This window comes from Coregonus clupeaformis, chromosome 21, assembly GCF_020615455.1.
Source record: "Coregonus clupeaformis isolate EN_2021a chromosome 21, ASM2061545v1, whole genome shotgun sequence".
In the NCBI taxonomy this organism is placed as follows: Eukaryota; Metazoa; Chordata; class Actinopteri; order Salmoniformes; family Salmonidae; genus Coregonus; species Coregonus clupeaformis.
The window spans coordinates 36759647-36774287 of NC_059212.1; the positions used below are offsets into that span (position 1 = coordinate 36759647).

The window sequence follows — 14641 nt, forward strand, 5'->3', positions numbered from 1 at the left end:
TGTGTATTCACGCTTACAACATGGCGACGAAACGCATTGGGATGACCGTTTGAGTTTATAAAACGCCTTTGACTAGGATTGCAACGAAGTATATATTTTTTAAAATCATTCTCAAATCGAGGGGTAATTGTTTATATATTTGTTTTTAAAATTGTATTGTGAAAAAATGAATTGTACCACGAACGTAGTGCAAGTGACGAACGTGTCGCCAAGCACAACATCCGAGCAGATGCGAATGCTGTTCGGGTTTCTTGGAACCATTGAAGAACTCAAATTGTTTCCACCAGAGTAAGTAACTCATATTTGTTATTTGTTGAACAGTTGTCGCAAATTAGACATCGTTATTGTTTATTTGACCATTCATTTCCTACCAATTTGTGATTTAGTTGATTTCAATGTAGTTAGTAGTATTATTAACTTTAATTTAGCTAACGCTTGCTAACGTTAGCATCGGAGGCCCCAGCTGGCCATCCCCAAAACCTTAGACGAAACATTAGCTAGGTAGCATAATATGTTGCTTAGTTAACTACTTCAGGGATGTTTTGTTGGATACAGTCTACTACTATGTTGTTGCTATCTAACTAACTTACAAACTAACTTATTGCAGTGAATCGCCTCTGCCAGTTACGTCGCGTGTGTGTTTTGTGAAGTTCCAAGAGTCCGAGTCCGTGGGGGTGTCTCAGCATCTGACCAACACAGTCTTCGTGGACAGAGCGCTGATCGTCGTCCCTTTTGCCGAAGGTTGGTGCTTTGTTCTCCCCTCTTCTGTATGAATGATCCTTGATTGTATGACGAAGTTATGGGAGTGTGACGCACCCATTGATTTCAGGATGGAGTTCTATGATCATGTGGTTTGAGATACTATTTAAGCATGTGCCCTAGCTATTTCAGATCCTAGTATCCATTCTCGATCTGACAAGCCTATCTGATTCTGTGATAAATGATGCCATGCCACTCTGCCAGTGTCTTGTCTTGTACAATCCCCTAGAGATGTCTATATCAGATCTCTCAACCCAGACCCTTGGTATACTGTGGAATTAAATACCTTTTACATTTTAGTCATTTAGCAGACGCTCTTATCCAGAGCGACTTACAGTTAGTGAATACATATATAAATTTTTTTATACTGGCCCCCCGTGGGAATCGAACCCACAACCCTGGCGTTGCAAACGCCATGCTCTATCAACTGAGCTACATCCCTGCCGGCCATTCCCTCCCCTACCCTGGACGACGCTGGGCCAATTGTGCACCGTCCATGAGTCTCCCGGTCGCGGCCGGCGGCGACAGAGCCTGGATTCGAACCAGGATCTCTAGTGGCACAGTTAGCACTGCGATGCAGTGCCTTAGACCACTGCGCCACTCAGGAGTTATACCAAACCTATAACCACCATACACATAATGATGTCTTATGTAAAGCTACTGCCACACTGTAAGGTCATAATGCCACCCATGCATGATGCATTGGACTTGATAGACACTAAACAACACAGACAACTTTGAGTCTGAAGTGGTCCCCCCCCCGCTTCACCAGTAAGCACAGTGTACCAAGATCTGCTAAAGGGACCGGCACGTGCTTCGACTGAGGGAGCTGATCAAGCTCAGACCATGCACGAGCAGACAAAAAGAAAGCAGAGAGGAACTGACATGTATATGAAAACTTAACCATGCTTTTTATTTTCTCCCCCATATTGGACTATCCTCTATTAAACTTGTCTCTGTTATTTGTGTGTGTGATTTGTTGTAGTGGAGAAGGCAAAAGCAGAGCCCCCTCCTTGATGGCTGAAAGTGGTCCTCTGCCTGCCAACAGGGGATTGTAGACAATTACAAAAGGCCAGCAAGCGTTCAAGCAGCCCCCCCAACCCCTTCTCTTTCTCTTTTTTCTGTGTCGTTTCTTTCTTTCTCTCTCATTTTCTATTCTCTATGTATTTGAGTTTAAGTGGATTGCAGTAGTTTAGATATTACCATAAGGCATATCACATGTATAACACGTTATTTGACTACTCACAAGTCTATTTATCAAAATAGGTATTTTAATAATCTGACCTGTGTAACATCCAATCTGGTTTTCTCATTGGATCCAAATGGTAAGAAAAAAAACATAGCAGAGTCACTGAACAGTGAACAATACACATATGTCTCAATGACACAGCTATTGCTACACCTGCATTTCATACTTTTTTCACCTTTAGCGTTAAGGCACTTCCTGGTTTTGGGAGTTGGGTGAACCCTTGTCACAATATACTATCCAATTTTAATTTAGCTAAAAATTAGATGCACTCACTCAACATTCGCTGTCCCTCAAATTGGCAGATTCAAATAGCTAGGCTGTGTTTTCTATGTTGACCAGTGATACTGTACTTTAAGGTTGCTGACTATCTAGTTGTCATTAATTGTTTTAGATATCCACCCACATGACAATGGCAATTGGTTCAGTGCTCTCTCTTTAACAGTGGTCTTTCTTTTTTGTTGTTGTGTTTTACAGTTCTTTTTCCTGGCTCAGCCAGTCCTGTAAACCAGGCCCCGCTGAAAATACCACCCAACCGTTTTGTCTCCTGCAGCTAAATTCTCTCTCCTATGTGCCCTTTTAAAATGTTTTTTTTTGTATGTGTGTCTGTCTGGGTGTGTGTATGTTTGTGCGTCTTCTGTAAAAAAGACAATTGTTTCTTTTTTTCATTGCATCTTGATTAAGATATTTGTATGTTTCCTTTTTTAGGTAGCAATGGCAACATTGAGATTTGAAACCATTACATTTTTTGCCCTATATTAGTCAAACAGACATAAAAAAAACAACAAGCTAATCTAATGTTGCCAAGTTGATTATTAAACTAAATCAAAAAGCATTGGTAAATTTTTTGCAGATTTGATGCGGTGACAAGTAAGGTTCTTGGGAGCGTAGATATCACCTACCTAGAATTTGATTGCTAGCTAGTTTATTATTTTCTACGTGTTGCTGGTAAGTAGTAGAAACTGTGACTGTACAGTATTTACTGTTGACCTCCGACTCTATGAAATTATTTTTGTTTTGTGTATCTCGATTTTTTTTTTTCTCTGTGTGCTCCTTAGTAGTGAAGCCGCCAACGTGAGTCGCTTGTTCAATCTATATGAAAATTGAGAGCACACCCCACTGGAGAAGCCGCTGTGCTAGCTAACGTTTGGTTCATGACTTAAAATACACGTTCAGGTGATACAATCTTGGCAGTGTTCACTGGAGTAGTGTGTATTGTGATATACTTTTTTCTCCAACCTTAGTTATTCTTCTATCTACAATGATTAAAAGAATAAAGGGAACAAACCTTCTCAAATCTAGCAGCTATCAAAGGTAACAGTATTGAAACCTGTACAAATGTTTGTTTGAAGTATACTTGAGCAAGTCATCTTTTTGTTTTTCAAAATGTCTCTCCTCTTTAGTAGATTCTAGACGTAGACGTTCTCTTCTTCCCCTAATGCCTTTTTTGTTTTTCTGTAGGCGTTATCCCAGAGGAGGCTAAAGCTTTGTCACTGCTGGCGCCAGCAAATGCTGTTGCAGGGATTATGTCCGGAGGAGGTCTCCTTCCAACACCTAACCCCATGTCCAATCCACAGGTAGGACTTCTCCCAACACCAAACCCCATGTCCTATACACAGGTAGGTCCTCAGCATAGATATACAATATTTTATTGTTACATTTAATTCTGTGGTCCTTCATTGTCTTACGTCAGATAGCGCAACAATTCTGCCTGCACTGATCTGTCTCGTATCTTGCAATGGGTATGGGATAGATCAAAAGTAGTTTGGCTACAATGTGCTGTCTAACATTTGAAAATATTACCTAGGTAACATAGTCTGCTGAATCACATTTCTGCCTCAAAACTGTCTGTTTTAATCTACGCTAAAACAATACATCGGTCAATAATGTTGAAGTTTCTTTGGTGAGGAAGTTCTAGTCACTCCATTTTACATTTAGCTATGGATTTTTGTGCTTCAATGAGTGGTGTTCCTGAAGGTTGACAATGGGCACAAAAGCTAGCATAAATTTGACCGATATTACTGAAGTCACTGAAACGATGCTGCTAACCAGCAAGCTACCTACTTAGTCCTGCATACACAATGTTGAATGCTTCAAACAAAAGCTAGCTTGCAAACAACTTTAGTAGTGCTAATTTTAACATCATTTAAAAATGTTGTGACCAAATTTGTATTTATTTTTTCGGTGGGGGGTAGTGGGGTTTACAGATACTAACATTATTATGAGTTTTCATGAAGCAGCTGTTCTGCCGCGAGTCATTGCAGTAGCCTCCCGAGGCAGCTGCTGTAATCAGCTGAGCCAATTATACAAGTTACACATTAGAGATTGCTGAGAAATATGCTGATTTACGGACTGATTTCTGATAACGGTTCCTCCTAATTTTGAGGCTGCATGTCTACAACTTCAGGGCAATTTAACCAGAATAAGCAAGCTTTTAATGTCAGTAAAGGTAGAGCTAGCTAGCTATGTCAGTAAGCTAGCTACAACAGTTACAGTGGGGAGAACACGTATTTGATACACTGCCGATTTTGCAGGTTTTCCTACTTACAAAGCATGTAGAGGTCTGTAATTTTTATCATAGGTACACTTCAACTGTGAGAGACGGAATCTAAAACAAAAATCCAGAAAATCACATTGTATGATTTTTAAGTAATTAATTTGCATTTTATTGCATGACATAAGTATTTGATCACCTACCAACCAGTAAGAATTCCGGCTCTCACAGACCTGTTAGTTTTTCTTTAAGAAGCCCTCCTGTTCTCCACTCATTACCTGTATTAACTGCACCTGTTTGAACTCGTTACCTGTATAAAAGACACCTGTCCACACACTCAATCAAACAGACTCCAACCTCTCCACAATGGCCAAGACCAGAGAGCTGTGTAAGGACATCAGGGATAAAATTGTAGACCTGCACAAGGCTGGGATGGGCTACAGGACAATAGACAAGCAGCTTGGTGAGAAGGCAACAACTGTTGGCGCAATTATTAGAAAATGGAAGAAGTTCAAGATGACGGTCAATCACCCTCGGTCTGGGGCTCCATGCAGGATCTCACCTCGTGGGGCATCAATGATCATGAGGAAGGTGAGGGATCAGCCCAGAACTACACAGCAGGACCTGGTCAATGACCTGAAGAGAGCTGGGACCACAGTCTCAAAGAAAACCATTAGTAACACACTACGCCGTCATGGATTAAAATCCTGCAGCGCACGCAAGGTCCCCCTGCTCAAGCCAGCGCATGTCCAGGCCCGTCTGAAGTTTGCCAATGACCATCTGGATGATCCAGAGGAGGAATGGGAGAAGGTCATGTGGTCTGATGAGACAAAAATAGTGCTTTTTGGTCTAAACTCCACTCGCCGTGTTTGGAGGAAGAGTACAACCCCAAGAACACCATCCCAACCGTGAAGCATGGAGGTGGAAACGTCATTCTTTGGGGATGCTTTTCTGCAAAGGGGACAGGACGACTGCACCATATTGAGGGGAGGATGGATGGGGCCATGTATTGCGAGATCTTGGCCAACAACCTCCTTCCCTCAGTAAGAGCATTGAAGATGGGTCGTGGCTGGGTCTTCCAGCATGACAACGACCCGAAACACACAGCCAGGGCAACTAAGGAGTGGCTCCGTAAATAGCATCTCAAGGTCCTGGAGTGGCCTAGCCAGTCTCCAGACCTGAACCCAATAGAAAATCTTTGGAGGGAGCTGAAAGTCCGTATTGCCCAGCGACAGCCCCGAAACCTGAAGGATCTGGAGAAGGTCTGTATGGAGGAGTGGGCCAAAATCCCTGCTGCAGTGTGTGCAAACCTGGTCAAGACCTACAGGAAACGTATGATCTCTGTAATTGCAAACAAATGTTTCTGTACCAAATATTAAGTTCTGCTTTTCTGATGTATGAAATACTTATGTCATGCAATAAAATGCAAATTAATTACTTAATCATACAATGTGATTTTCTGGATTAAAAATTACAGACCTCTACATGCTTTGTAAGTAGGAAAACCTGCAAAATCGGCAGTGTATCAAATACTTGTTCTCCCCACTGTAGCTAAGCTGCTGATCAATTCACTGCACTGGCGACCAACGTCCTTGCACATTATTTGTGCACGAGATAGCCACAGTTTTATTTATTTTCTCACAATTGCAAACCAATAAATTACTGTCACAACATTTAAAAAACAATTTAGGTAGTTATTTTGCCTATTTCATGGATACAAGAGCGCAGTGATATAAACAATTAGGAACTATGTTTTTATTGTTGAATGGTGGATGCTCTGTAATATTCATATTTACATATGAGTTCCACTACCTACAAGACAGATTGTTTAAGGGACGAGCGTTGCGTTGGATTGACGCCATCTGACATAAGACAATGTTGGTTCTTAGGTTAATGAAATGAAACATCCGTCTTAATGCCCTGATAATAGTCGGCTCTCACATGAACACAGGCATATACATGACCACGGGTATATATAGGTATATATTTTTTACGTGTACATCAGGGTTCCCCAACTGGCGGCCCGCCGGCCGAATTTGGCCCATGGTTCGTTTTATTTGTCTCCCCAAGTTTTCTGAGCAAAATAAATTAGTTTTTATTTTACATTTTTGTTGTTGGCCATAAGACTGTAAAAACATCAGGAAATCAGCTCCAATTGATTTTAATTTTGGAAATCTGTTCCCAAGTATTCCCATGCATAATAAAGAGATGTGACCATCCGCTCAAGAAAAATGTAGTTGATGATCCCTGGTGTACATGATACTGCAACAAATTTTCCCCACGGGGACAATGGTCTGTAAAATAGAGTAATAGACAATGAAAGGGTTAATGATGTGTCGCTTTTTAGATGGGAGGCAATCCTTTCGGTGGTCCCACCATGGATGCGATGGCAGCGTTCGGGTTTTCAAACCCCAATATGAATATGAATATGAATCCCCAGGTGAGTGTTTGCTTGCAACCTGGAGATACACTATATGCCAAAAGTATGTGGACACCTGCTCGTCGAACATCTCATTCCAAGATCATGTGCATTAATATGGGGTTGGTCCCCCCTTTGCTGCTGTAACAGCCTCCACTCTTCTGGGAAGGCTTTCCACTAGATGTTGGAACATTGCTGTGGGGACTTGCTTCCATTCAGCCGCAAGAGCATTATTGAGGTCGGGCACTGATGTTGGGCGATTAGGCCTGGCTCGCAGTCGGCGTTCCAATTAATCCCAAAGGTGTTTGAAGGGGTTGAGGTCAGGGCTCTGTGCAGGCCAGTCAAGTTCTTCCACACCAGTCTCAACAAACCATTTCTGTATGGACCTCACTTTGTGCACGGGGGCATTGCCATGCTGAAACAGGAAAGGGCCTTCCCCAAACTGTTGCCACAAAGTTGGAAGCACAGACTCGTCTACATTGTCATTGTATGCTGTAGCGTTAAGATTTCCCTTCACTGGAACTAAGGGACCTAGCCCGAATCATAAAAAACGACACCAGACTATTATTCCTCGTCCACCAAACATTGCAGTTGGCACTATGCATTCGGGCAGGTAGCGTTCTCCTGGCATCCGCCAAACTCAGATTCGTCTGTCGGACTGCCAGATGGTGAAGCGTGATTCATCACTCCAGCGAACGCGTTTCCACTGCTCCAGAGTCCAATGGCTGCAAGATTTACACCACTCCAACCGATGCTTGGCATTGCGCATGGTGATTTTAGGCTTGTGTGCGGCTGCTCGGCCATGGAAACCCATTTCATGAAGCTCCCGGCGAACAGTTATTGTGCTGACGTTGCTTCCAGAGGCAATTTGGAACTTGGTAGTGAGTGTTGCAACCGAGGACAGACGATTTTTACGCGCTACAAGCTTCAGCACTCAGTGGTCCCATTCTGTGAACTTGTGTGGCCTACCACTTCGTGGCTGAGCCGTTGTTGCTCCTAGACGTTTCCACTTCACAATAACAGCACTTACAGTTGACCGGGGCAGCTCTAGCAGGGCAGAAATGTGTTGTAGGTGGCATCCTATGACGGTGCCACGTTGAAAGGAACTGAGCTCTTCAGAAAGGCCATTCTACTGCCAATGTTTGTCTATGGAAATTGCATGGCTGTGTGCTCGATGTTATACACCTTTTCAGCAACGGTTGTGGCTGAAATAGCCAAATCCACTAATATGAAGGGGTGTCCATATACTTTTGTATATCTAGTGTAGTTCTGTGTGCACACACAAATGCTGGTGTTAAAGGGAAATGTTGAAATTGTATTATATTTCTAACTTGTATATTATATATTTTACACTTCTTCCCCAGTCTTTTCCCACTGAGCAGCTTCTGAAGTTTATGACTCAGGTGGATCCAAAGTAAGTCATCATGTCTCTAGAAATTCCCATTTTAAGACATCAAACAAGCTCACCTCCAGTAACACCTATGAGCATTCATTTGTTGGATTGCACTCCAGTGTGTTCTAATTAAGCAATGAGGCTTGAGGAGGTGTGGTATATGGCCAATATACCACATCTAAGGGATGATCTTATGCACGATGCAATGCAGAGTGCCTGGATACAGCCCTTAGCCGTGGTATATTGGCCATATACCACAAACCCGAGGTGCCTATTATAAACTAGTTGCGAATGTAATTAGACCAGTAAATAGTACTTTTTTGTCATACCCATTGTATACGGTCTGATATACCACGGCTTTCAGCTAGTCAGCATTCAGGGCTCGAACAACCCGGTTTATAATGGCCAGAACAGCCCTTAACCGTGGTATATTAGCCATATACCACAAACCCCAGAGGTACCTTATTGCTATTATAAACCGGTTACTAATGTAAATGTAACAGTAAACGAGTAGTTTTGCGTCATACCCGTGGTATATTTTCTGATACACACACGACTGGAATGCTGTGGTTGTTTCAGCCACTCAGCATCCAGGACCCAAACTACCCGGTTTATAATCACCAATAAATAATGTCCTCTTCTTCAGAATGAACCACATGGGTGTAGGGATGAACATGAATCCGGGCCTGAAGACAGACTCCTCCAACAAAGAGATAGAAGTGGCCATGAAGAGGGTCAGAGAGGCCCAGTCCCTAATCTCTGCTGCCATCGAGCCTGGCAGTGAGTAGTGAAAGCATTGCATCTCCAAAACATATATTACATCTCAGATAAATTACTGTTAGCCCTAGCTAAAAGCTATTATTTGCTGTACCAAAGTAATTTTAACGTTTTGTTTATGCAGACAAGGAGAGCAAGAGGAAGCACTCGCGTTCCAGGTCCAGGTCCAGACGCAGAAGGTCCCGCTCTCGCTCCAGACACAGGTGAACACAAACTCTATTCTCCAGACAGAAATCATTTGGATTGTGTTAAAAATAAAGTAAAGATTTTTAAAAATTCATATTGAGGGTAGAGATTGATGTCGTGTCTGTGTGATCTGCAGGCGTTCAAAGAGCAGGTCTAAGCGACGCTCGCACTCCAGGAGCAGGAGACGCTCCAAGAGCCCCCGAAGGAGGAGTGGGAGGTCCCACTCCAAAGACAGGAGCAGACCGTCACCAAGCAAATCCAGGTGAGCCAAAGAGCACAGACTTGACCCATTCTTAATCCTCAAGCTGCACACTGATAACTTCCAAGACAGCCCTGAGGTTTTTTAATTTTATTTCACCTTTATTTAACCAGGTAAGCCAGTTGAGAACAAGTTCTCATTTACAACTGCGACCTGGCCAAGATAAAGCAAAGCAGTGCGATTAAAAACAACAACACAGTGTTACATATGGGGTAAACAAAACAAAGTCAAAAATACAACATAAATTATATATACAGTGTATGTGAATGTAGTAAGTTATGGAGGTAAGGCAATAAATAGGCCATAGTGCAAAATAGTTACCATTTCGTATTAACACTGGAATGATAGATGTGCAAATAGAGATACTGGGGTGCAAATTAGCAAAATAAATAACAATATGGGGATGAAGTAGTTGGGTGGGCTAATTTCAGAATGGCTGTGTACAGGTGCAGTGATCGGTAAGCTGCTCTGACAACTGACGCTTAAAGTTAGTGAGGGAGATAAGTCTGCACCTGTAGGAAGCCGATTCTAGATCTAACTTTTGATTGGAGATGCTTAATGTGAGTCTGTAAGGAGAGTTTACAGTCTAACCAGACACCTATGTATTTGTAGTTGTCCACATACTCTAGGTCAGACCCGCCAAGAGTAGTGATTCTAGTCGGGTGGGCGGGTGCAAGCAGAGTTCGGTTGAAGAGCATGCATTTAGTTTTACTAGTGTTTAAGAGCAGTTGGAGGCTACGGAAGGAGTGTTGTATGGCATTGAAGCTCGTTTGGAGGTTTGTTAACACAGTGTCCAATGAAGGGCCAGATGTATACAAAATGGTGTCGTCCGCATAGAGGTGGATCCGAGCATCACCAGCAGTAAGAGCGACATCATTGATATACACCGAGAGTCGGCCCGAGAATTGAACCCTGTGGCACCCCCATAGAGACTGCCAGAGGTCCAGAAAACAGGCCCTCCGATTTGACACATTGAACTCTATCTGAGAAGTAGTTGGTGAACCAGGCGAGGCAGTCATTTGACAAATCAAGGCTATTTAGTCTGCCAATAAGAATGCGGTGGTTGAGAGGTTACTGTCTACCTCCTAACCACAACTCTAATCCTATATATATATATATATACAGTGAGCTCCATAATTCATTGGACAGTGACCATTGTTTTGTTATTTTGGTTCTGTACTCTAGCACTTTGAGTTTGAAAGGATACAATGACAATGAGGGTGAAGTGCAGACTGTCAGCTTTAATTTGAGGGTATTTTCATACATATCGGATGAACCGTTTAGAAATGACAGCACCTTTTGTACATGGTCCCCCCATTTTAAGGTACTACAAGTATTTGTTAAATTGGCTTCACAGATGTGTGTCGTTAGGCAGGTGTATTCATTTGTGTCGTTAGTGAATGCAGGAGAGCTGTTGATGAATAGTAATGATTCTAGACGTTGCTATTGCCTTTGGAGGTTGTTATTGGGGTGTGACAACATGAGGAAGACAGCAGTGTCGATGCAAATGAAGTGGCCGTCATAAGGCTCAGAAATGAAAATCAATCATTCAGGAACATTGCAAAAACCCTGGCCATGCCCAAGTCAACAGTTTTGTTCATCATTAACAAGAAAAAAACAACCGGTGAACTCAATTATGTCAAAAGACCCGGTAGACAGAGGAAGACCACTGTAGTGGATGACCGGAGAATACTCTCTATGGTGAAGAAAAAACCCCTGATAACAGCCCAACAGATCAAAAACACTCTCCTGGATGCAGGTGTAGATGTGTCAAAGTCTACCATACGCAGAAGACTACACCAGCAGGACTACAGAGGGTACACTACAAGATGCAAACCACTGATAAGCCTGAAGAACAGAAAGGCAAGATTACAGTTTGCTAAAAAGCACCTAAAAGAACCCCAAGAGTTCTGGAAAAAAATATTGTGGACAGATGAGACAAAGATTAACATGTACCAGAGTGATGGAAAGACAAAAGTGTGGAGAAAAAAAGAAATGCCCATGATCCAAAGCATACCACCTCATCCATGAAACATGGTGGAGGGGGTGTTATGGCTTGGGCCTGTATGGCTGCCAGTGGAACAGGCTCACTTGTCTTCATCGATGATGTGACTGCAGACAGAAGTAGAACAATGAATTCTGAAGTCTACAGAAATATTTTATCTGCTCAGATAAAACCAAATGCCTCCAAACTCATTGGACGGCACTTAATCACGCAACAAGACAATGACCCTAAACATACTGCTAGAGCAACAAAGGGGTTTTTGATGGCCAAAAAGTGGAAAAACCTTGACTGGCCGAGTCAATCACCAGATCTGAATCCAATTGAACATGCATTTTACATGCTGAAGAGGAGACTTAAGGCAATAAGTCCCCGAAACAAGCAGGAACTGAAGATGGCTGCAGTACAGGCCTGGCAGAGCATCACCAGGGAAGATACCCAGCGTCTGGTGATGGCGATGCATCGCAGACTTCAAGCAGTCATTGCATGCAAAGGATATGCGACCAAATATTAACAATGATTACTTTATTCTACATTATGTTAAACTGTCCAATGATTTTTGATGCCCGAAAATGGGGGGGACCATGTACAAAAGCTTCTATAATTCGTAAACGGTTCATCCGATATGTATGAAAATACCCTCAAATTAAAGCTGACAGTCTGCACTTCACCCTCATTGTCATTGTATCCTTTCAAACTCAAAGTGCTAGAGTACAGAACCAAAATAACAAAAGAATGGTCACTGTCCAGTGAATTATGGAGCTCACTGTATATACACACACACACACACACACACACACAAAATACCAAATATTGATCAGATGTAACTAACTTGTGTCTCTGATCCACAGAGATAGGAAGAAAGAGGAGCGGGATAAAAAACGCTCTAAAACCCCTCCGAAAAGCTACAGTACTACCAGGAGGTCCCGCAGTATAGATCGGTGAGTGCAGCTTGTTTGGTCAGAGCCACACGTCTGACTTGTCTGTTTCTCCATGCTGCCCAGATATTTACTACTTGTAACATATAATTTTTTCATTCTGTTGCTGTTGAGGACAGAAGGCGGAGGAAGAGTCGCAGCGCCAGCCGATCTCCTAAGAAATCCCCCAAGAGGAAAGTCTCCAGGACTCCCTCTCCTAGAAGGTGGGTGTTTTGGCCTATGGTCTTGTTATTGCCATTTATATTATTGATTGCTTCTCATAGAATGAAGATCATTTCCTAAGTGGACATGTTTTCGATATGATGCCAGTGGTATTGGTGGCTATTTTGAGAGTGTGAATGAGACAAAATCTTCTAGACATTTTGTTTACAGTGTGAGTGCCCTCAAATCATGCACTCAATTTATTTAGATTCAAATGTCAAGGTTTCTTGAAAGTGACCTGAAAATAAACCATTTTTAGACTGTCAACACACATCTTTAGATTTGGAGACTTTGTTTCATACGCTTTAACCTCTCCTCCCTACAGACATAAGAAGGAGAAGAAGAGGGACAAGGAAAGAGAGAATGACCGGGATCGTGAGCGCAGGGGCGATAAAGACCGCAGTCGGGAGGAACGGAAGGAAAAGAAAGAAAGGAGTAAAGATAAGGAACGGGAACGGGAAAAGAAAACTGATGGAGAGAAAGGCGACGTGAAGGTAAGCAGCAATGACTGAAACTATTTGTCTTATGTTATATAAGTTATGTAAGATGTGTAGGATGTCCACGCTTATTCTTCCTTCCGGCTTTTGACCCCAGAGATCTAGTGTTACTCGCATTATTTAAATGAAAAACAAGTAATATGAAATGAGTTTCAGAAATATCAAACTTAATCATTTCAAATGTCCTAGACATCTTTGCAGGTCACCAGAGACTATGATGAGGAAGAGCAGGGCTACGACAGTGAGAAGGAGAGGGAGAGGCTGGACAAGAAGGATTCCGACCAGGACTCCGGAGCCCAGTCTCCTCACTCGGTGGAAGGCAATGGCACTGGGACTCCCAAAGTCAATGGTGACGACCACCGCGAAGAGGATGACATGGATGTCAGTGATTGAGTCACCCAATTATAGAGACGGCTGCATAGATCTCTATGTACCCACCCTCCATTGTACCCAACCCTCCATGCCCCACTGACCTTACTGTATACAGGCTTCAATCAACTCAACTCCATCCCTCTTTATCACAGTTGAATTGTTAGCTTCCTTTTGGACTGACTAGACAAAATAAGATCAATTAGAAGATTAACTGAAAATATGAACCTTAAGATTTTTCACAGTTTTGTCCATTTTCTGTTTGTACGGTGTGTGTGTGTACATGATTCATTATTTTGTCCTATTTCGGTGGTGAAAATGTGAAAAGGTGTGGTTGATTGAAAGGTTTATTTCTGTAATTTTAAAAGTGGATACTCTGGCAAGTGTGCAACTCGTGATTTTTATTCTTTGATTTTTTTTGTTGCTTAAATTATGATAATTGCATTTGTGTATCTTACTTTTGTGTTTTATCTAGTTTCTACACATTGCTGGGAGCAGAAGCAGCCAGTTGCACTGCTTAACAAATTCACTGTATGTCCATTTCATCAGACATGGCTGCTAGATGGAGCAGTTTGCTGTGGACTTAGATTTTCATTCTTGAGCTTCTTTCTGTATTGTCACCGCAATAATTCACCATTTACTATTTTCTGTCACTCCTGTATGTGGTATATGGTGTTCATATCCCATCCGTTATGATACGGAAGATGTATAGTGAGTCTTGTGGTGCTATAATAACCACTCCTTATAGCTCACCTACTCGCAATACCCATTAGATCTAATGCTTGTTGTTATTCTTATAAGTTTGTATTGTGTTTTATTAGTGATTCTTTTATATACAATAAAAACCTATCTGGGTAAAGATTTCAGATTTATTTTGTTTTTAACATCAGGTGCTCTGTCCATTTAAGGTTTAGGACAAAGTTTAACGTACCCTTGTAGTGCATTCGGAAAGTACTCTTCGAAAAAAAACTCTTAACTATACACAATATCCTATATTGACAAAGTGAAAACAGTTTTTTTTGAGAAAATGTATAAAAAATATAAAACAGAAATACCTTTACATAAGTATTCAGACCCTTTGCTATGAGACACGAAATTGAG

The 14641-nt window shown here is 42.0% G+C and overlaps 1 protein-coding gene across 6 annotated transcripts; it reads left to right on the forward strand.

Moving 5' to 3' along the window:
* On the forward strand, positions 1 to 14401 carry LOC121535333 (serine/arginine-rich splicing factor 11). 6 transcript variants are annotated; one of them, XM_041842294.2, is made up of 12 exons: positions 1 to 288; positions 608 to 741; positions 3467 to 3624; positions 6847 to 6939; positions 8283 to 8332; positions 8958 to 9091; positions 9213 to 9291; positions 9411 to 9536; positions 12387 to 12476; positions 12593 to 12676; positions 13000 to 13168; positions 13361 to 14401. In XM_041842294.2, exons 1-12 carry the CDS (start codon positions 167 to 169, stop codon positions 13562 to 13564), a joined length of 1443 nt encoding a protein of 480 aa, XP_041698228.1. In that variant the 5' UTR covers positions 1 to 166; the 3' UTR covers positions 13565 to 14401. The 6 variants fall into 6 exon arrangements, with proteins under 6 accessions (XP_041698228.1, XP_041698229.1, XP_041698231.1 ...); XM_041842295.2 differs by having other exon boundaries at positions 2 to 288; positions 3467 to 3582; XM_041842297.1 differs by lacking the exon at positions 1 to 288 and adding an exon at positions 3064 to 3319 and having other exon boundaries at positions 672 to 741.
* The last annotated feature ends 240 nt before the right edge of the window (positions 14402 to 14641 follow it).

Excerpts from the sequence above, each read along its gene's own strand:
- LOC121535333 (XM_041842294.2), top strand. The coding sequence starts at position 167 with ATGAATTGTACCACGAACGTAGTGCAAGTGACGAACGTGTCGCCAAGC. Across the intron at positions 9,092-9,212 it reads TGCTGCCATCGAGCCTGGCA|ACAAGGAGAGCAAGAGGAAG; the intron begins GTGAGTAGTGAA and ends TTGTTTATGCAG. Across the intron at positions 9,537-12,386 it reads CCGTCACCAAGCAAATCCAG|AGATAGGAAGAAAGAGGAGC; the intron begins GTGAGCCAAAGA and ends TCTGATCCACAG.